General features: G+C 49.6%; 1 protein-coding gene across 1 annotated transcript; it reads left to right on the forward strand.

Moving 5' to 3' along the window:
* Nucleotides 1–9200: 9200 nt before the first annotated feature.
* On the forward strand, nt 9201–20146 carry Sumo3 (small ubiquitin like modifier 3). The gene is made up of 4 exons (XM_004669343.2): nt 9201–9348; nt 12976–13104; nt 16259–16330; nt 18852–20146. The coding sequence occupies exons 1-4, from the start codon at nt 9328–9330 to the stop codon at nt 18960–18962; spliced, it is 333 nt and encodes a 110-aa protein (XP_004669400.1). The 5' UTR covers nt 9201–9327; the 3' UTR covers nt 18963–20146.
* The last annotated feature ends 2323 nt before the right edge of the window (nt 20147–22469 follow it).

The following is a 22469-nucleotide window of genomic DNA, read 5'->3' on the forward strand; positions in this document are numbered from 1 at the left end:
GGGACGACTCCTGAGTGTAGGCCGTGAGGGGCCTCGTGCCCCTTACATTCTTCTTTACAGGAATTTCGTTCAGGTGATGCGGCTCAGGCTGTCCTGATGCGGCCAGTGGGCCTGGCTGGAAGCCGGCACCATGCAGCAGACATGAAACCCACTGCAGGGCTCTCTGGACCTCTGGAGCTAAACGTGGATCGCAGCCACCTGAATGAGCCCAGGCAAGGCAGCCAAGTCCAGAATGCATGCAGCCGTCAAAACAGTAATTGCCGGGCTGGAGAGATGGCTCAGCGGTTAAGGTGCCTGCCTGCAAAGCCTAAGGACCCACACTCGACTCTCCAGATCCCACAAAAGCCAGACACACAAGGTGACACAAGCACGCGAGGTTGCACATGCGTGCAAGATGGCACACGTGTCTGGGGTTCCGCTGCAGTGGGTGGAGTTTGTAGAGAGAACGTTTAAGAGAAGGAAAGAAGGCAGAGCCCTCCCACCAGGTGGCCAGGGCTTGGCCAGGTTTCTAGGGAAGGTACTCCTTCAGGGAAAAAGAGATAGGGAGACCAAAGTCTCTCACAGGATCAAGGACAGTTCTCTCCTTACAGGCACTTTTTGCTTACTTAATTAAAGATAAAGCAGGGACTGGAGAGACCGTTCAGTCGTGAAGGCACTTGCTGGTAAAGCCTAATGACTGGAGTTTGATTCCCCAGGAGCCACATAAGCCAGGTGCACAAAGTAGTTAGAGGCCCTGGTGTGCCCATTCTCCCCCCCACCTTCCCTGCCCTCCTCTTTTTCTCTCTCTCTCTTTCTGTGCCAGGTGTGGTGGTACATAACTATAATCCCAGTACTTGGGAGGCAGAGGTAGGAGGAGTTCAAGGCCAGCCTGAGACTACATAGTGAATTCCAGGTCAGCCTGGGCTAGAGTGAGAGCCTAGCTTACCTCGGAAAAAAAAAAGATCAAGCAGAGCAAAGTTTATACATTGAAGTGGAAGCGATAGAAACAAACTCTCCACAAGAGGAGGGCATTCTGGAGCTGCCCCTGTGGGAGCACGGATTTTTATTGACTGAGGGAAGTCCTCCACCCAGAGTCTGTGATTGGTTGGTTTAAACAAAGGCACAGGCACTAGTTGATCTATCATGCATCAGTACACTGTGCATGTCCTGAAATTTCAGGTGTTCCCACACTCCCTTTAAAGATATTCTGACCATGTAGCTAGGGGAGAATAGATCTTGTGATTGTCCTGCTCCCAAGCTTGAGTAGTTTCTATAGACTTAGCTTGGAGCTCTCTAACTCTTCCCAGAGCCTCTGCTGGAGATGGTCAAAAAGCAGTCTTAAACCGGGTGTGGTGATGCACGCATTTAATCCCAGTACTAGGGAGGCAGAGGTAGGAGGATCACTGAGTTCGAGACCACCCTGAGACTACATGGTGAATTTCAGGTAAGCCTGGGCTAGAGTGAGACCCTCCCTCAAAAAAACAAGGGCTGGAGAAATGGCTTAGTGGTTAAGCGCTTGCCTGTGAAGCCTAAGGACCCCAGTTCGAGACTCAATTACCCAGGACCCATGTAAACCAGATGCCCAAGGTGGCACACGCGTCTGGAGTTTGTTTGCAGTGGCTGGAGGCCCTGGTGCACCCATTTTCTCTAATTCTCTCTGTCTGCCTCTTTCTCTGTCTGTCGTTCTCAAATAAATAAATAAACAAAAATTTAAACAACAACAACAAAAAAGCAATCTTTTTTTTTTTTTTTTTTTTTTTTGAAGTAGGGTCTCACTTCTGGCCCAGGTTGACCTGGAATTCACTATGTAGTCTCAGGTGGCCTTGAACTCCTGGCAATCCTCCTACCTCTGCCTCCCTAGTACTGGTATTAAAGGTGTGTGCCACCATGCCTGGCTTCTTACTCTTTGTACCGGAAATCTTCAGATTTGCCGAGATGAACTTCCAGACCAGGTACAGTTATGGAGGAAGGGATTTATTGAAGCTTACCGATCCAAGGGGAATTTGATAATGGCAGAAGAAGCTGGCCTGCCTTTTCAGGTCCAAACAGAGAGAGAGAAAGAGAAGAACAAGCCAAAAGGCCACACAGCACAGCACACTTCAGGAACTCCAGCTAGGCACACTTTGCATATCTTTAGATTGAAATCTGAAACCCACCACCACACCTTAAAATCCATCCAGTAACACTGCCTCCAGCCAGGTGTCTGGCTGCAGATCCAAACTACAAGTTAATAAAACACTGAATGTATTAGGGGCCATCTATTCAAACTTACACACACACACACACACACACACACACACACACACACAATTATTTATTTGAGAGAGAGGAAGAAGCAGATAAGAGGGAGAGAATGGGTGGGCCAGGGCCTAGAGCCACTGCAAACAAACTCCAGACGCATGTGCCATCTTGTGCTTACGTAGGTACTAGAGAGTCGAATCTAGGTCCTTAGGCTTCCAAGGCAGGCACCCTTAACTACTTACCCATCTCTCCATCCAGCCCCTTCTTTTTTTTTTTTCCGAGGTAGGGTCTCACTCTAGTCCGGGCTGACCTGGAATTCACTATGTAGTCTCAGGGTGGCTTTGAACTCACGGCGGTCTTCCAATTTCTGCCTCCCAGTCCTGGGATTAGGGATACACACCCGGCCTGACTCTTTTTCATGCTTACACTCCCTGTGGCTGTGATATTCTATCTATTCATGTTGCTATGTTCCTTACTTTTCTCATTATTGTGACAAAAATTCCTGATTGAAGCAATTTAGGAGAAAGGTTTATTTTGACTTATAGCCTAATGGTGGGGTAAGCATGGTGGTGACACTGAGGCAATTTAGGAGTAACCGAACCCTGAAGATCAAAGCAAGGTATAGAACGTCCTTGTACCTGTCCTTGCAGTTAAGAAGTCCCCTTCCCAGATCTTGAAGATTGAATTCTGAAACACTAACCAGAGACCTGTCCTCATCCAAAACCTAGCAAAAGCTCCAATCTGAGCTGGGCATGGTGGCGCACGCCTTTTATCCCAGCACTCGGGAGGCAGAGGTAGGAGGATCACTGTGAGTTCAAGGCCACCCTGAGGCTCCATAGTGAATTCCAGGTCAGCCTGTCATGTGGAACTTGCTTGCTGGGGGACTCTTCCTGCACCCCACTGGGTCCCAGAGCCTCCCACATGCCGGGCAAGTGCTCCATATAACCACAGCCCTCACTCTTAGTTCTTTTTTTTTTTTTTTTGTTCGTTTTTTTTTTTTTTTTTATTTGAGAGTAACAGAGAAAGAGATAGATAGAGAGAATGGGCACGCCAAGGCTTCCAGCCACTGCAAACGAACTCCAGACGCATACGCCCCCTTGTGCATCTGGCTAACGTGGGTCCTGGAGAATTGAGCCTCGAACCGGGGTCCTTAGGCTTCACAGGCAAGTGCTTAACTGCTAAGGCATCTCTCCAGCCCTTAGTTCTTTTTTTTAAAAAAAAAATATTTATTTAGTTGAGAGAAAGAGAGAGAGAGAATGGGCTTGCCAGAGCCTCTAGCCATTGCAAAGGAACTCCAGATGCATGTGCCACCTTGTGCATCTGGCTTATGTGGGTCCTGGGGAATAGGACCTTGGTCCTTAGTCTTCACAGGCAAATGCCTTAACCACTAAGCTATCTCTCTAGCTCAAACTATTTTATTTATTTATTTCAGAGGTGTGTGTGAGAGAGAATGGGCACGTCAGGGCCTCTAGACACTGCAAATGAACTCAAGACGTGTGCGCCACCTTGTGCATCTGGCTTCTGTGGATATTGGGGGTCGAACCCAGGTTGTTAGACTTTTCAGGCAAGCACCTTAACTGCTGAGCCATCTCTCCAGCCCAGCTCATTCTTAGTTCTTTAAAAAAAAAAAAAATTTACTTATTTGAGAGAGAGAGATACAGAAATAGGCAGGTAGAGTAAAAAAGAGAGACTGGGTATGCCAGGGCCTCCAGCCACTGCAAATGAACTCCAGATGCATTCACCCCCTTGTACATCTGGCTTACATGGGTCCTGGGGAGTTGAACCTGGGTCCTTTGGCTTTGCGGGCCCTAACTGCTAAGCCATCTCTCCAGCCCTCATTCTTAGTTCTTGATGCTTAAATGCCTGGGCTTTGGGGGCGGATGTTCTCTGAGGCCCTGGTCTGGTCACAATGGTCAGCAGAGCTTGTGCATTTGGGTCTGGAATAGGATGTGTCAAGGATCCTGTTCCTTCTCCAAAGATGGAAGACCTGTGAAGTCTTTCTGGGCTCAGTAGGTTTGGCTCCTCCCAAGAGGCAGAGATTTTCCTTCCTTCTTCCACTCAGTGGGGGCCTAGGGAACAGCAGGGTGTCCTTCCTGCCTTTCCCCACACATCTGAAGGCTTTGCGCTCTGCATGCCCTCCCCTCTCAAGTAGTGCCTCCCCACCAGACACAGTCTTCTCTGGCTGCGCCTTGCTTGGTCTTTCCAGTGAGTATCTTGTAGAGCTCTATGCAAGACAGCCACGTGTGGGGGTGTGTCTCCATGGTGTCCCCAGCTTTAGGGCCTGGTTTTGTGACAGACTAAAGTCCTGACGCCGTAGAGCATCAGCTCTTCCTTATGGTGGGTCTGGTGATGCTCTTCCTAGTTTTGGAAGGTCCCTGCAGACACCTCCCCCACCATTTGTTTGTCCGAACATGTCGTCATAACTGCTGCATACTATGAACACGTGGAGGTTGGAAGAGCGCAGCTCACATCAGTCCCTTGGAAAGACCCGAAGTGACTCCTGATTCCCTTTCTTTTTTCTTTTCTTTCTCCTCCTCCTCCTCCTCTTTTTTTTTTTTTTTTTTTGAGATAAGTTCTCTCTCTAGCCCAGACTGACCTGGAATTCACTATGAAGTCTCAGGGTGGCCTCAAACTCACAGCGATGATCCTCCTACCTCTGCCTCCCGAGAGCTGGGATTAAAGGCGTGCACCACCATGCCTGGCTCCTGGTTTCCTTCCTGTGAACTTGTTAGCCGGCTTTTGTTTTTGTGTTGCTTTTTCCCTGGGGTTTGATAGTAATTTCTAATTTTCTTGGGATGAGCCTAAATATTTTCCTTGTAGTATCGTTTTTGTAATAGCAATTACATATCCACACAGCAAAGTGCATGTAACATGTGGACATTTCATATGTGTTTAAACTCCCATCATCTGTCAGCACCTGTTTTTGCTTTTCAAGGTATACTCTTACTCTACCCCAGGCTGACTTTGAACCCATGGGGCAATCCTACCTCTGCCTTCAGAGTCTTGGGATTAAAGGCGTGCACCACCACACCTGGTTGGTTTTATTCTTCCATAAAAGCTCTGGTCTTCAGGCTTTTCTGTTTGGGGTTGATGCTATTTTTGCAACCTGTGTTTTAGCTTTGATCAATTTTGAAAAATGTTTTCATTTTATTTTATCTATTTGAGCGAGAGGCAGAGAGGAGAAATAGAGAATTGACATGCCAGGACCTCAGCCACTGAAATCAAGCACCAGATGCTTGTGCCACCTAGCAACTGCCTCACCTTTGTGCAACTGGCTAATGTGGGATCTGGAGAGTAGAACATGGGTCCTTAGGCTTTGCAGGCAAGTGTCTTAATCGCTAAGCCATTTCTCCAGCTTGAAAAACCTCGTTTTATTATGTCTTCAAATATTGCTTCTGGCCCATTCTTGCCTCTCTTCCAGAGGCTTGTTTTACCAATGCCAGGCCTGCATTGTGGGGTTCATGTCTCAGGCCTCTCACTGTAGTCTTCAGTCTTCTCTCTGCTTCTGCCTGATCCCTTCCTTCTGACCTATCTTCCACGTCACTAACATCTCTTCCACTGGATCTAATCTGTTTTTAAAATTGATTCAATGGATTCATAACTATAATTGTCAGATTTTTCTGTTTTCAAATTTGCATTGGATTCTGTAATGCATCCCACTTCTCTTTTGAAATCTTCTTTTTTTTTTGTCACCTTTATTTTAAAAAAAATTATTTCAAGGTGGGCGTGGTGATGCACGCCTTCGGTCCCAGCACTTGGGAGGCAGAGGTAGGAGGATTGCTGTGAGATCAAGGCCACTTTGAGACTGACTGAATAGTGAATTCCAGGTCAGCCTTGGCTAGAGCCAGACATCCTACCTTGAATAAAACAAAACAAATGAAAATTATTATGCTGGGTTTGGTGCCACATGACTTTAATCCCAGGGAGGCCAAGGTAAGAGGATCACTGAGTTCCAGGCCAGCCTGAGACTACATAGTGAATTCCAGGTCAGTCTTGGTTAGAGTAAACCCTACCTGAAAAAAAAAAAAAATTGTGCGAGAGACAGAGAAAGAGACAGACATAAAGAGAGCGAGTATAGGCGTTGTGCTTCCTACCACTGCACACAAACTGCAGATGCATGTGCCACCTTGTGCATCTGGATTTACATGGGTGCTGGTGAATTGAATGTGGACCCTTGGGCTTTGCAAGCAAGCACCTTAATCGCTGAGCCATTTCTCCAGCCCTTAATGTAGCTTTTGAACACATTAATCACAGTTACTCTCAAGTCTGTCCGATTGTGTCCACACCCTCTTCTCCCATGGGTCATTATTACTGGATCTGCTTCTTGAGGCTGGCTCATGTGGTTTTCTTGGGAAACATCTTTAATTCTGGATTCTGAGCCTATTCATTAGTTTTCATTTCTGGGACAAAATATCCAACCAGAACAGCTTATGGAAGGAAAAGTTCATTTTGGCTTACCGTTCTAGAGAGAAAATACGGCAGGGAGCAGGGTGTCATTTGAATCTCCCAGATGCTTTTGGAATGTGTCCCTACACGTGTGCCTCAGTGTGTCTGCTCTCATCTGGCAGCTGGGAGCACAAAGGGCCTTTTCTTTCCTGAGATAGGGTCACGCTCTAGCCGGGGCTGACCTGAAATTCACTGTGTTCCCTCAGGGTGGCCTCAAACTCACAGTGATTCTCCTACTTCTGCTTCCTGAGAGCTGGGATTAAAGGCGTGCGCCACCAGCCACCACGCCCCGGTTTAAAGGTCCTTTTCATTTGTAGTCACATTCTTTGTTCCAGAGACGTCTTCAATTGTGTCTTTATCTTGTCCTGTCTCATTCTATTTTCTCCTAAAACTCCCATTTGATGGACAGCCCTTGCCCTAACCTACAATGCTCTGACCCCTTCACGTCCCTCTCTTCCTTTCACTGTGTGAATGCCACCTCCGCCCACCCCCTCATTTCTTTCTTTCTTTTTTTTTTAATTTATTTATTTGAGAGCGACAGACACAGAGAGAAAGACAGATAGAGGGAGAGAGAATGGGCGCGCCAGGGCTTCCAGCCTCTGCAAATGAACTCCAGACGCGTGCGCCCCCTTGTGCATCTGGCTAACGTGGGACCTGGGGAACCGAGCCTCGAACCGGGGTCCTTAGGCTTCACAGGCAAGTGCTTAACCGCTAAGCCATCTCTCCAGCCCCACCCCCTAATTTCTGACTGCAGCCCTCTTACAGACTGAGTTTCATCCATTGGGAGGCACTCAGTTTCAATAACATAGCAACCAGAATTCTTTCAGCCACAGCCCACGGCTCTACCCAGTATCTCGCACACATGATGTTACCCTTTGTAATTAACAGCATCTTGGAGCTAATGCCGCACTGTGGTCAGAACATTGCCTGCCCGGAGTCACCCAAGCCACCAATTTGGAGGGCTGTGACCCCCAACGTCCATCTCGGCAGGGCTGGCTCCTAGGGTTTCTTATCTCCTGGAAGCACAGGATGTAATCCATCCATTGCTGGCCTGGATTCTAGAAGGATCCAAACCTTTATCTGGCTGGGGTGGCAGGTGGGCTCCAACCAGACTTTCATGAAGAGACCTTGTTGAACTCCGAACAAAGTGCATGCTTAACAGTTGAAGGTGGTTGGGCTCATAAACACTTGGCTTAGTGGCTTTGCAGTGTTCACAGGAAGTGGGTGGCACCTGTGTGTGGCCCTTCCTTGGGACAGAAACCGGTTAGATAATTGGGCCAAATCCAGACGTTGCCTTTCTCTGAGGGAGGTGGCTGTGTGGCTCTGAGGCATGGCTGTCTGCACCTCTCATGGTGCTCCTGGGACTGAAACTCAGAGGATAGGAAAGCGGCACTCTAAGCACATGCTGACATACGGGGAGGGCCTCTTGACCACTGAGGGGAATTGTCCCAACCACGTTTTCCCTGGCTGCTGGGGCATCCCATCAGTTCCAGTGGCATGGCGCTCAGGCTTGCCATCGGTGCTCAAAGGCTAGTTGACCTGCTTATCAGAGTTGAGACCCTGGCCATGTCTTTTAACCTCCGTTTCCTCCTGTGTAATCGGACTGCTATAAAGATGAACTGGAGAAGTGGTCATAAGGGAGGCCGTCTGTGTCTGCCACCCCCTACCCCAGCCACCTGGCTTTTACTTTTGTGATATGGAAGTCCTAAGTTGGGACTAATTAAGGATGAAGAAGGGTGGTCACAGCGAATGCAGCCAGTCAGTGCGCAGAGAGAGGAAAAGAAAGGGGGGGGGGCGGGTCTCTTGGAGCTGTCCTTGGGGATGCCCTTCAGATGGTCTGGCCACCTCACGAGGAGGGTCCAATGGGGCAGAACCGCCAAAGTGTTGTCCTGTTGAACCAACAGAATGCAAGTGTCCCCACGGGATGCCTTTCCGGATAAGGAGTCCTGCTGAGACTTCGAGTCTATGCGCAGGAGCCTGTTCCAGGGGTTCATGGCCCCTGAAGCAGCATCCTTGGCCCCTCTTCCTGACTCTACAGACCCCTTGGAAGGGTTCGCCAGACGGCTCAGATGTTCCTCTGCTCCCTTGTCCCCAAATGCAGTCCGGTGCACTTGGGTGCCCAGGTAGCTAAGCATGGCAAGGACCGAGTGGGGGCTTGGGGACAACGAGGTTGGGTAGGGCCAGGCCCCGGTGCTTCCTTGGTTCCTGCCCTTGCACATGCTCCCTGATCTGTCATGACCAAACGCCTCGCCGTCCTTAGTGCCCCAGATGCCCTGCACGCCCCCGCTGCTCTGTGACCGCGACCCCAAGGCCCTGAGCCCACTGCCTGGGGGGAGGGGAGCCTCCGTGGCCCCGGCCTCGGGTCGCGCGCCCCTGAGGCACTGCGCGCCCCCGGGCGTCGGACCCGCCCCGTGACGCATTTCCAACCACCCGGAATCGCGGCCGGCCAGCGCGCACCCGAGACCACGGGGGGCGCGCCTCGTGCACGCGCCCAGCCACGTGACCCTGCCCGGCCAACCGGCAAGCCAGGATTTGGGGAATAAAGCGCGACCCCGCGACAGTTGCGGCGGGAGAGCGGCGGGGCAGAGAGCGTGACTCGTCTGCTCCGGTGCCGCCCGTTCTCGCTGTCCTTCCCGCCGTCGCCGCCGCCGCCGCGCAATCATGTCGGAGGAGAAGCCCAAGGTAAGCCTGGCCACGCCCGCCCGCCCGCCCGCAGCGCAGTCGCCGAGGGTATCGGGGCGGCCCGCCGGGCCCCGTGCTGCGCGGGAACAGGGCGCCGGCGGGACCGCGCCCGGCCCTAGGCGTCCCCTCCCCCCGCCGGCCGGCACCCCTCCCCCAACCGGCGCCGTGCGCCCCGCCCCCAGCCGCGTCCTGGCCCCGCCCCCGCCATCGCCCCGCCCCCGCCATCGCCCCGCCCCCGCGCTCACAAGCCCCGCCCCCGGGCCTGGCCCCGCCCCCGGGCCCTCTCCGGCCGTGCCCCGCTCCGGCGGCGTCGGAAGTCTGCGCCGGGATCTCGGAGGTCGCCCCCTCCACAGGCTAGCCCATGCCCGTGCCTCGTGAGCTGCGCTCCCGCGGGGCCCCCAGCCTTGCCCGCCGCGTCCCGAGGGGGGTCTTGATCCTTTCTGCGAGCCGGCCCGGCGTGCCTTCTTCCTCCCGTCCAGGGCGCAGCCACCTTCCCGCGGCCTTGGGGCTCGGGCCGTCGGTGTCCATTCCCTTAGCAGTCCTGGGGTGCTCGCCGGGCCAGTTGGTCCCTGGAAAGTACAGCGTTGCCTATTCCTAATGAACCTGCTCCCGCCCCTCCATCGGTCCTGCTGAAGTCAGTTTTAACCAATGGAAGACGGGTCTTTGGGTGGGAGCATCCTTCTTTGCCTCCAGCCCTGGCCTGGATGGAGCGCAGCACCTCCCCGGTTCCAAGGACACACCGCACGGCTGGGCAGGGGCGCGGGGGGCCAGTCCTCCAGAAAGCCTTGACGTGAAGCCTGCGCTTGGTCCCTGGGGCAAGTGGAAGTACTCCGGGTCTTTACCTTTGATGCCAGCTCAGCCACGGTTGCCGCTTACCCCATCCTGGGTGGTTGCATGAGCGCTTGTTAGTCTTGGACCAAAAGTAAACACCCTTTCTTATATTTTGTAGTTGGCTTCCTCTTTCTGTGGTTAGGCAGGAATTGGATGCCAGGTTTTAGTGTGGTGGTGGAAAGAAAGTAGCTTCTAGCCGGGTGTGCTGGCCAGCACTTGGGAGGCAGAGGTAGGAGGATCACTATGAGTTCGTGGCCACCCTGAGACTACATAGTGGATTCCAGGTCAGTCTGAGCTACAGCAAGACTCTACCTCAAAAAAAAAGAAAAAAAGAAAAAGTTTTTCCTGAATAGCTGAAACATAAGGTTTTGTTTGTGTGTTTGTGTTTACTTATTTATTCCTATGCTGATGATTGAACCCAGGGACTTGCATGTTTGGAAAGTGTTCTGCCACTGAGCTATATTCCCCCAATCCGTGGTGCTTTGAGACGGGGTCTTCCTTTGTAGCTTAGACTAGACTTTAAAATCCTACTCCCCCCCCCAAATATATATATATATGTGAAAAGGTCAGGCGTAGTGGCACATGCCTTTAATCCCGGCATGCGAGAGGCAGAGGTAGGATTACTGTGAGTTCGAGGGCGGCCTGAGACTAGAGTGAATTCCAGGTCAGCCTGGGCTAAAGGGAGACCCTGCCTCGAAAAACCAAATAAATAAATAAATTCCTACTCCCTCTACTTAGGAGTGCTGGGATTATAGGTATTCACCACCACACCCAGCAAGGTCGTTGGTTTAAGTGACATTTTTCTTTTTTTTTTAAATTTTTTTGGTTTATTTTTATTTATTTATTTGAGAGCAACAGACAGAGAAAGAGGCAGAGAGAGAGAGAGAATGGGCGCACCAGGGCTTCCAGCCACTGCAGACGAATTCCAGATGCATGTGCCCCCTTGTGCATCTGACTAACGTGGGTCCTGGGGATTTGAGCCTCGAACCAGGGTCCTTAGGCTTCACAGGCAAGCGCTTAACCGCTAAGCCATCTCTCCAGCCCATTAAGTGACATTTTTCTTAACTCCTGAGTTCACTCACTTATTAGAGATTCCTTAGGCTGGACCAAGGGTCTTGTTGTTAAGGAAGCGTGCCTTGGGCCTGCTCATATGAGTCTGCAGCTCCGGTGGGTGTTTTTGCTCACTTTACACTCGTGGTTCCTGTTTTGAACACGTCCATATCCTTTCTGCCAGAGTCTGGTGCCTGCTAGCAGTGTGGGGAGTGAGAGTTCACCCCGCTGGGGAGCAGCGGCCTGGGGTCATTTGCTCCCTTTACTTACATTGTCTGCTTTTTCTCACCCCGGAGCCCACCCTTTGGAGAGGAGGGCTGAGCTTGCAGAGCAGTGCTGTGAGTGGCAACTTCAGGCCCTTGGTGGAGCATCTCACCTGGGGGCCTCCTACCTGAGCCTCCAGGCACCCCACAGGGGAGTTTGCCTTCTGCACCTGGTGCTCCTTTTTAAGCCTAGCTTCTTGACTCCCCCACCCCTCCACCAGGAAAGAAAAGCAGCAGCAGACATCCAAGGGATGTTGGACGCTTCTGTGCAGCCTGGTTCCCATGGGCATTAGCCGCCTTGCAGGTGCATGGTCAGGCAACCTACCTGTGGAGAAAAGATGGTCCACAGATGGCCCAGTGGGTCCTCATTGTTTCTTTAAATACAAGTGGTTCCCTTGGACTCCTACTCCCAAATGATGCCAGGGAGCCAAACGTGGCAAATCTGGTGGGTCTAGCACATGTGGTAGTTTGAATGTCCGGTGTTCAAAAATTTTTATTTTTTTTACATTTATTTATTTGCGAGAGAGTGTGTGTGTGAGAGAGAAAGAGGCAGAGAGAGAATGGGCACACCAGGGCTTCTGGCAACTGCAAACAAACTCCAGATGCATGTGCTACCTTACGCATGCACCACCTTTTGCATCTGGCTTTACATAGGTACTGGAGAATTGAAGGTGGGTCCTTTGGCTTTGCTGGCAAGTACCTTAATCGCTAAACCATCTCTCCATCCCAGGCTCAGGTACCTTTTTTATTAAAGCTTGTAACTGGGATCTCCTGTTGCCTGGCTGGAGGAGGTGTCACTGGGGCCAGATTCTGGGGCCTAACCCTAAGGTGTATTTGGGGGCAGACCCAAATTCCAGTCCCTGGCTGTGGAGAGCAGTCAAGCTCTGAGGTACCTATTTGCTGCTTTTTGGTGCGCTGGCTGATGGTGGTTTGTTTTCTCTGCTTGGATTTATGAATGGGAGCCAGCTTTTTCCACCATAGATGGCACCCCCCCCCCCCGGATCTGTAAGCTTCAAATAAATCCCTTCCTCCCATAAACTGTGTCTAGTTTGGATGTTCATCCCAGCAACGTGGAGCTGTCTACAACACTTAGACTCCTGTGTTCCCACATGGTGCCAGGTGGCCAAAGTGGCACATATAGTGGACCTTGTGCACATCATGGACAACAGAAAGTAGTTTGGCGCCTTTCTTCTTTTTAGAAGGTTAACAATCAATTCTGTAGCCAAGGCCTGGAGGCAGAGGAAGGAGGATCACCAGGAGTTCAAGGCCAGCCTGAAACTACAGACTGAATTCCAGCTCAGCCTGGGTGCTACAGTGAGACCCTACCTTGAAACACACACACAAAAAGGCAACTGTTACCTAAAGACTTCCCTTCCAAATCTTGGAATAATTTTTATTGGGAACTTTCAAATATGACCATATTGCAAATTGGTTGTATTTTGGTTTGGTTATCCTCTTAGCGGCCATTTCTTGTCTCTTTCAGGAGGGAGTGAAAACAGAGAACGACCACATCAACCTGAAGGTGGCCGGGCAGGACGGCTCTGTGGTGCAGTTCAAGATCAAGAGGCACACCCCACTGAGCAAGCTGATGAAGGCCTACTGCGAGAGACAGGTGCCCAGGCCGGGAGAGCGTCCCAGGCCAGCCGGGACTAGGGGTCCTGGATGGGCTCGGCAGGGGCTGCTGCTTTTGCAGACCTGCACTTGTTGCCTTGGGACTTGCTGAATGTAACCCTGCATGTCCCTTACAGTGTGTCTTTTTAAAATTACTTTTATTTATTTATTCTAGAGAGGGAGATATATACAGAAACAGGCAGGTAGAGAGAGAGAGAGTAAAAAAATGGGCGCACCAGGGCCTCCAGCCACTGCAAAGGAACTACAGATGCGTGTGCCCCTTGTGCATCTGGCTTACGTGGGTCCTGGGTTGTTGAACTTGGGTCCTTTGCCTTAGCAGACAAGTGCCTTAACCAACTGCTAAGCCATCTCTCCAGCCCACTTACAGTTAGTCTTTTTTCTGGGTCCCTACATGTAGCCGTGTGGATCTCCTGGTGGTGGTGCGCTCCTCAGGGGACAGCACGTGGGCCTGGCGATGCCTGTGGCACTGACAGTGTGGCGCCACTGCTGGGGCCTGTGAGCTCCTCAGCAGTCCCGGAGGAAACAGTCTTCCTCCGGTGTCCGCTGGAAAACTCCTGCACGTCCTGACTCCATCAGTGATCTGACTAGCTGTCTTGGTCAGGAAAGGAAGGCTTTCCATCTTGTTCAGGGAAGGGAAGAAAAGGCTTGGTTCTGTTCTTATTTATTTATTTATTTGACAGAGAAAGAGGGAGGGAGGGAGGAAATGGGCGTGCCAGGGCCTCCAGCCACTGCAAATGAACTCCAGACGCATGTGCCCCCTTGTGCATCTGGCTAACGTGGGTCCTGGGGAATGGAACCTGGGTCCTTTGGCTTTGCAGGCAAATGACATAACCACTAAGCCTTCCCTTCAGCCCTTGGTTCTGTTCTTTTATTACATTTCAAGAATACCAAGCCAATTGACCAGTGTCCTTCAACAGTCACCAGTTAGGATGATCACTTGTTTTTTCTTTTTCTTCTTTTGAGAGTCTGAGAAAGAGAGCGTGGGCATACCAGGACCTCTTGCCACTGTATCACTTTGTGCATCTGGCTTTATGTGGGTACTGGGGAATCTAATCCAGGCTGGCAGGCTTTGCACGCAAGCACCTTTCACTGCTGAGCCATCTACCCAGCCCTGTCTAGAGTGCTCATTTTTGCTTGTTGTTATCATTGTGAAATCATGGGCCACACACTTATTTGTTGTTGTTTTTTTTTAAGTATTTTATTTATTTATTTGAAAAAGAGAGAGGAAGACAGACAGAGAACGGGTGTGCCAAGGCCCCTAGCCACTGCAAATAAACTCTAGAAACATGCACCACCTTGTGCATCTGGCTTTCATGGGTACTGGGAAATCGAACCTGGGTCCTTAGGCTTTGCAGGCAAGCACTTTAACTGCTAAGCCATCCCTCCAGCCCATATTTTATTTTTTAAAACATTTAATTTAACTTATTTATTTGAGAGAGAGAGGAAGAGGCAGAGAGAGAGAAAGAGAATGGGCATGCCAGGGCCTCCAGCCACTGCAAACAAACTCCAGATGCATGTGCCTTCTTGAGCATCTGGCTTACATGGGTCCTGGGGAATTGAACCTGGGTCCCGAGACTTCACAGGCACATGCCTTAACCACTAAGCCATTTCCCCAGCCTCCATATTTTATTTTTATTAAAGACCTTTAGCTCCCTTTGACAAATGGGTGCCCTGCAACTCACTTGGAAATACTTGGGCTTCTGTTCCTACATTCCCTTTGCTGTCTGTCATCTGCTTGGATGGTGGCTGCTGTCAAGGCTGTCACTGGTGCCTTGTCTCTTTGTGTGAACAGTGATTTTTCAGGATGTTGTGTAAGGCTGTCTTTTTTTTTTTTTTTTTTTTTTGAGGTAGGGTCTCATTCTAGCCCAGGCTGACTGGGAACTCATTCTGTAGTTCCAGGCTGGCCTCAATTCACAGCAGTCCTCCTACTTCTGCCTCCCAAGTGCTGGCTGGAATTAAAGGCGTGTGCCACCATGCTCAGCTTGTTATGATTTTTTTCTTTTTTATATTTTTATTTATTTATTTGAAAGAGAGAGAGAGAGACAGAAATAGGCAGGCAGAGAGAAAGAGAATGGGTGCACCAGGGCCTCCAGCTGCTGCAAACAAACTCCAGATGCATGTGTCACCTTGTGCACCTGGCTTACGTGGGTCCTGAGGAATTGAACCTTGGTTCTTTGGCTTTGCAGAGAAGTGCCTTAACCGCTAAGCCATCTATCCCATGTGAAATTGGGTTTTTTGGGGAAGGAATGCTTGCCTTCTGATCTCTCAGGCACCTGGGGTAAACTTAAGGCTGGAGGGACGCGTAGGCGTTGTGTGGGGGTGCTGGCTTTCACTTGCCTTCTGTGGCCTGTGGGTGGTGTCCTGAGCCAGAGCCTTTATAGAAAGTAGCACTGTTTCTGTTGTTGTTATGGGGTAGTTACCTGAAGGTTATGAGGGCCCTGGCTCCTTGGGGTCTGCATAAGAATTTTCAGACAGTCATCCTGACCTTACTGGCCCAGCAGCACCTGCTTCCCTACCCCTGAGGTCCTGTGACTCGAGGCCCCAGCACCCCACAAAACCTGTGGCTGGTTCTGTGGCTTTCAGCCTCCAGTCAGTAGTGACAACCCTGCTGGCTGGCTCGTCCTTGCTTGGGGTTTTGTGCCTTTTCACTTATGTCATTGTAGGGAGGCTCTGGAGTGGGAAAGAGGTGCCAGCTCGGTCCTGTCTGTCCTGAGTCAGGGAGAGCAGAGCTGCTGGTTAGAGGAGGGCTCCTGAGAAGGGTTCTTGTCCCTGGTGCTCACCTGCCCCTTCAGCCTGAAGCAGCGTGCGGGTGGCCTCCTTCCTGTAGGATAGAAATCCCTCTCCTTGCTGGGCTCCTCGTGGCCTTCCACCCTGCTTCCCTCGTTACCTGACCTGCTTCTCTTGGGGAACTTTCCAGGGGGAAATGGTGCCAGAAGCTCCTTTCAGCTTACGGGAGAAAATGAAGGGGCAGAATCAGGGTGTTACTGAAAGTTAGTTCGGGGAGCACAGATTGTCCATCAGTAACTGGGTCATACATGTGCATATTCAGATTTGGGGGACTTGACATCAGCTGTTGATGTCAAAAGTAAGCTATGCTGTCTGGGAACATCTAATGCTCATCCTTCTCTTTCCAGGGCTTGTCAATGAGGCAGATTAGATTCAGGTTTGATGGGCAGCCAATCAACGAGACAGACACTCCAGCACAGGTACGAAGTTGCACTGTCCTTGGGGTACAAGCTACTTCCGGTTTGCACATCTGAACAGTGGCCGTTTGGGAACAGTTTTCAGTGATGCTCCACAGAATGCCTTTTATTTTCTTCATGATTTTAATATTAGGCTTTTTTTTTTTTTTTTTGTAATTAAGTTTTTCAAATGAGCAAACAGTACTGTCAGACACTTATCTTTGCTGTTTGAGGCTGGGAGTCTGAAGGTGAGGCCTGTGTTCCCAGCAGGTCTGGGTTCTTAGCTGAGGACTGCCCAGGGCTCACCTGTGGAGGCTGACCAGAAGTCCCTTCCTGCTAGATGACTGGGCTCTTAATTTGCAACTTTAGCTCATTTGTAGCTAGATGACGGACTCAATTGTTGTGTCTTGTGAGCATTTTGCACGAGTGCTGTGGGTAAGAAAGGCTGCATACCTCACCGTCACTGAGGATCGCCAGTTTGTCTTCAGTATGCGCTCACCACGCACAGAAACAAACCAGATAGCATCCCCCTTGTTACACTGTCTCAGCAGTGCAGAGGGCTTCAGACATGAACTAAAAGTGATTTGAACCAGTTTAGATGGACTGCTCTTACCCGTCATGTGATGGTCTTATGCTCTCAATGACATTATCTTGGAGTCTTAGTTTCATCTGTTTATATATAAAGTAGATTCCTGCCTGTTCTACTGTGTGTGCCCCCCCCCATCCCATTAAGATAGTAAGAAGCATTTAGAACTCTTTAGTCCCAGGCTGGCTTCGAACTCGGTGATCCTCCCACTTCTGCTTCCTCAGTGCTGGGATTAAAGACACACACCACCATGCCTGGCTGTGAAACTGTTTTTGTAAAATGTTTAGTATCTTTTTTTTTTTTTGGTGTTTTTTTTTTTGTTGTTGTTATTCATTTTTATTTATTTATTTGAGAGTGACAGAGAGAAAAAAGCAGATATATATATAGAGAGAATGGGTGCACCAGGGCCTCCAGCCACTGCAAATGAACTCCAGACGCTGCACCCTTTATGCATCTGGCTGACGTGGGTCCTGGAGAATCTAGCCTCAAACCGGGGTCCTTAGGCTTCACAGGCAAGCACTTAACCGCTAAGCCATCTCTCCAGCCCAAGTATCTTAAATATTGAAGTTTTTTTTGTTTTTGTTTTGTTTTGCAAATAACTTCTAGCCACTTTACACACCTCTAGAATAGGCTATGGGAAGAGCTGTGGACAGGTGGCAAAAAAGCAGGAAGAGCTGCTTGGGAGGGAAGACTCGCTGGCTCCGGCCAGCCTACCCTCAGGGGTGTCTCAGTAGGGCCTGAAAAAGACTTCTCTGTTTCTGAGAACATTCCAGAAGCATTCCTGCTTCTAGCCTCCTCAGGCTCTGTGGGAAGTGCAAAAGCTTCCTTTTGTGAGACCTTGCAAGAGTCAGCTGGCGCTCATGTACAGCAGTGCTGGGTGTGGGGGATGGGCTGCACAGACCCTTCTGGAGCCTGGACCTGACCGCCGCCCCTGTCGCAACCGTCCTGTGTCCCGAGCACTTGGTGTTCTTCACGGGAACTGGATTTTGTATGAGCCGCTGCCAGAACTTAGATACTTCAGTTTGATTTATTTTTCTTCTAATTGAAAAGCTTATGAATGTAAAACAGTTAAGAATGCTGATGCTATAGTGTGTCAAATAGCTATTAGAAATGCTCATAGTATATTCTACAGCTGCTGGGCTTTAAAAAAAAATCAGTGTTTTTTGTTTGCTTGCTTTGTTTTGTTTTGTTTTTTTGTTCTTCGAGGTAGGCTCTCTCTCTAGCCCAGGCTGGCCTTGAACATATGGATCCTACTACCTCACCCTCCCAAGTGCTGGGATTAAAGGTATGTGCTACCACGCCCAGCTAAAAAAATCAGTATTTTTTTTTTTTTTTTTTTGAAGTAGGGTCTCATTCTAGCCCAGGCTAACCTGGAATCTACTATTGAGTCTCAGGGTGGCCTAGAACTCACGGTGATACTCCTACCTCTGCCTCCCGAGTGCTGGGATTAAAGGCGTGCGTCATCATGCCCAGCCTAAAAGTCAGTGTTTTTTAATGACTTCATTTTCCTCTTAAAGTTCTTAGCTGTGATAATTCCTTTTGAGTCTTCTTAGGGAAAGTTAGTGGATAAATATTTACTGGGGTGCTGCATATCCATCCAGGCGTGGAATGGGAGTTAAGATAACAGTATGTTTATTGTGGGGAAGTAGTTTGGAGAGGATATTAGTTATCATTGTATATTCCTTTCCTCTGGAATTTTTAAAAAGTAATTTTATTTTTATTTATTTATTTGAAAGAGGCAGTGAGGGGGAGAGAGAGAATGGGCACACCAGAACCTCCAGCTGCTGGAAATGAACTCCAGATGTATCATCTTGTGCATCTGGCTTACATGGGTCCTGGGGAGTTGAACTGGGGTCCTTTGGCTTTGCAAGCAAGCACCTTAACCCCAAGCCATCTCTCCAGTCCTCCTCTGACATTTTCTATTCTCTCTCACTTTACCTGCCATGGTGACTGTGACAGCTGGAGATGGAGGATGAGGACACCATCGATGTATTCCAGCAGCAGACAGGGGGAGCAGTTCCCCGAGGGACTGGCCCCACGTCCTACCATCATCCATGCATCTGCTATTGAATGGCTTACGTGCAGTCACGCCAACCACTGAAGAGTCAGCAGACGCCGGACAGTCACTGAAGCAATTCTCCTCTCATGCACTTCCAGGGCAACTCCAAACTGTATCTGCAGGGATGAGGTCACCACTTGGTTAACCAGAGTGTTTGGTGTAGGTGATATGAATCGTGAGATTTTTTGGGGTTTGTTTTTTGTTTTCATTTTTGTTCCCTCCCGCCCCTAAAATGTTCTTTTCCTAAACTTGGGTTTGGATGTGGGCTATGTCTGCAGCCAGACCTAACCTCCAGAGCTGAGATTGCTCCTGTTGCCTTTTGTCCTGACTACACAGAGAGCTCAGTCACCCAGTGGGTGTGCCTTTGGGACAAGCATGTGGGAGTAGAATTCCACTTACTGTTCGACATAGAATATTAAAATGTGAAGTAATGCAAATTTAAGCTTTGTTAAACATATGGCAAAGTTGAGGGGAAATTCTAAGGTTCCGAAAAGGTTAAAAATAAAAGTAACAAGTCCTCCAGTAAAATGACCCAGGTGCTCCTGCTCCCAAGTGTGTCCCTCAGGGGCGAGGCCTAGGTGTCACCTTTACTCAGTACCTGGTCATGGGCACATGGGTAGAGGTCAGCACAACAAAACTCACTCTTTTCCCTTTCTCTAATGAAGAAAGTAATTACCATATTTCTGATTTGGAAATTGTGTTTTGGTCTCAGATTTCTAGTATTTGGTTCTGATCAGTAATTATGGTTTATTATATAAAATCACAAGATTAAGCATCCAGTTAGTGACATGTAAAAGAGCTGCTTCAAAATGTGGTTGCAAAAGAAACCCATGAAAAGGCGACTGCATTCTCATGGACTTGTGCTCTGCCGCTCTCCAGATGTACCTGAAACTATGCCCCAGTCGTGACTTCACTTCTGCATTTGGGGTCTATACCAGTTAAAATGTTCATAGTTCTGCCTATTGTCCTTCTGTAAGGATCCATTGCTGCTTGAGGGCCATTCTCTGCCTTTTATAGTCACTTGACAATGACCCATCATCTGCTTGCTCAAAATCCTGCAGAAAATGTTCTTGTTTGCTGTTTTGCTGTGTGGGCTCGGGTGGGACGTCTGCTGGCTTTGTTGTTTTAGTCACCAATTTGTACATTATTTGTTGTCATTTGCTACTGTAAACAGTAAATATAGTTTGGTATTCTGTCTCTTGCCTTATGTTAAACACTGCATTTGGAGACTGGCCATATGATTCACTATTTTTATTGACTGTCCAGTGAAGCCACTCAGCAACTGAGGTCGAAGTCAGTTGCTAGCAAGGTTCGGCCCTGACCGACCCTCTGCGACACATCCCCGCGCTGGTTCTTGCTGCTCCCGCCCAGTGGAGTCCTCTCGCCCCACAGAGCTTTCCTGCCGCCCTGAATCTGCACGTGCTTCCACTTCGCTCTCCTCTCTGCGCGCACCTTTTTACTGCTTGAATCAATTTTATTTCCCCTTGTCCAGCTGACAACTTGTCTACTTTGGAACTGAACTGACCCTTATTCGGATGTGAGAAGTCTTAGTGCTGTGGTGAGTAGAAAGCGGGGTTGAGGACGACTAGAACCGATGCCTGAGAACACCAGCTGTGCAGCACGGGTGGCACCAGGCACGTGACTCACCCAACAGTAGGAGCGTGTGGATTAAAGCGCCGTGCGGAGATGGAGCCACTTGCCCCCGAGTCCCACGATGGACAGATAGGAGGTAAGATACTCTAGAAGAGCCAGGCATGGTGGTACACACCTTTAATCCCAGGATTTGTGAGGCAGAGGTAGGAGGATGGCCGTGAGTTTGAGGCCACCCTGAGACTCCATAGTGAATTCCAGGTCAGCCTGGGCTAGAGTGAGACCCTACCTGGAAAAAAACAAAACAATAAAAATACTCCAGAAGTGTCCCTAAGGAGAAGCACACCTCAGACCTGCGTTTGCTTTCATTGCTTTCTCCATGTAGCTGACAAGCAGGAATCTACGTAAGGAAGAGCTTATTTGGGCTCCTGGCTTGAGAGTATGGTCCAGCATGGCAGGGGGGCCTGTGACAGGAGTCCGAGGCTGCCTCCCACCCACGGCTGGGTGGAGCAGGAAGCAGAGATGTGTACCACCGCTCTGCTCGCCCTCTTCAGTGCAGATTGAGGCCCTTGGGGGATGTTAGGGCCCACATTCAGGGTGAGTCTAGCCCCCCTCAGTTAATCCTGTCAGAAAAGGTGCTCACAGATACACCCAAAGGCGTGCTTCATTAGTGCTCCAGGTTTGCTAGTCAGCTTGACAATGAAAACTAACTGGAGCAGGTCCACAGTTTGCCAACTTGACACCCAAACACATCCCTTTCTAACATTCAGTCCCTGACTCCTAAAGTCACATCTCATCTCATGAAACAAAATGAATTTAGTACATCTCTAAGTCTAAGCAGTCCTAACACTGTTCAAAGTCAAGTTCAGTGGCCTCTAAGACTCAAAGAAGCCAATCTTTTTTATTTTATTTTTTAATTTGCAAGCTGAGAGGTGAGGTGTGGGGGAGAATAAGAATGGGTGCACAAGGGCTTCTTGCTGCTGCATAAGAACTTTAGATGCATGAGACACCTTGTGAATGCATCTAGCTTTACATGGGTTCTGGGGAATTGAATCCTGGCTAGCAGGCTTTGCAAGCAAGTACCTTTGACTGCTGAGCCATCTCCCCACCTGAAGGCAATCTCAACTGTGAGTCCTTGTAAAATTAAAGTTGGGCTGGAGTGATGGCTTAGTGGTTAAGGCGCTGGCCTGCAAAACCTAAGGACCCAGGTTCAATTCCCCAGTACCCACATAAGCCAGATGCACATGGTGGCTCATGCATCTGGAATTGCTTGCAGTGTGGCTAGAGGCCCTGGTATGCCCATTCTCTCTCAAATAAATGAAAATAATAATAAAGTTATTTCTGGGCTGGAGAGATGGTTTAGTGGGTAAGGTGCATGCTTGCAAAGCCAAAGGACCCAGGTTCGATTCCCCAGGACCCACATAAGCCAGATGCACGAGGTGGTGCATGTGACTGAAATTCATTTGCAGTGAAGGTCCTGACACACCCATTCTCTATCCGTCTCTTTCTCCCCTCTCACAAATAAAATATTAAAAGAAAAAGTTACTTGTAACATGCATTCCTGTTCCAAGGAAAGAATGGGAAAGCAAGACTGAAAACCAGCAGGCATCAGGAGCCCTTAGTGGAATCATCTGGCTTCCAGGGCCTTGGATGGCCCCACCTCTGCAGCACTGTTGCCTGTGGCACTTTCCCTGTTCTGGACCAGTTCAACACAGTACCTGCCACTATCAGTAACACGTTTCACAGCTCTGAGATCTCCCAATATTCTGGGGTGTCCACTGCAATAGTCTCTACCTACATACCTTCACACAGTGGCTTTTTGGAGCTTCCTTGCAGGGAATCTGACACTGCCATATGTTGCCTTGCCTCAGTGCCTGGGACCCTGAGGTTTAAAAGAAGAAAATTAACAGCCAAGAAGCCCCTGCCCA

The sequence above is a fragment of the Jaculus jaculus genome, chromosome 5 (genome assembly GCF_020740685.1).
Source record: "Jaculus jaculus isolate mJacJac1 chromosome 5, mJacJac1.mat.Y.cur, whole genome shotgun sequence".
NCBI classification, from domain to species: Eukaryota; Metazoa; Chordata; class Mammalia; order Rodentia; family Dipodidae; genus Jaculus; species Jaculus jaculus.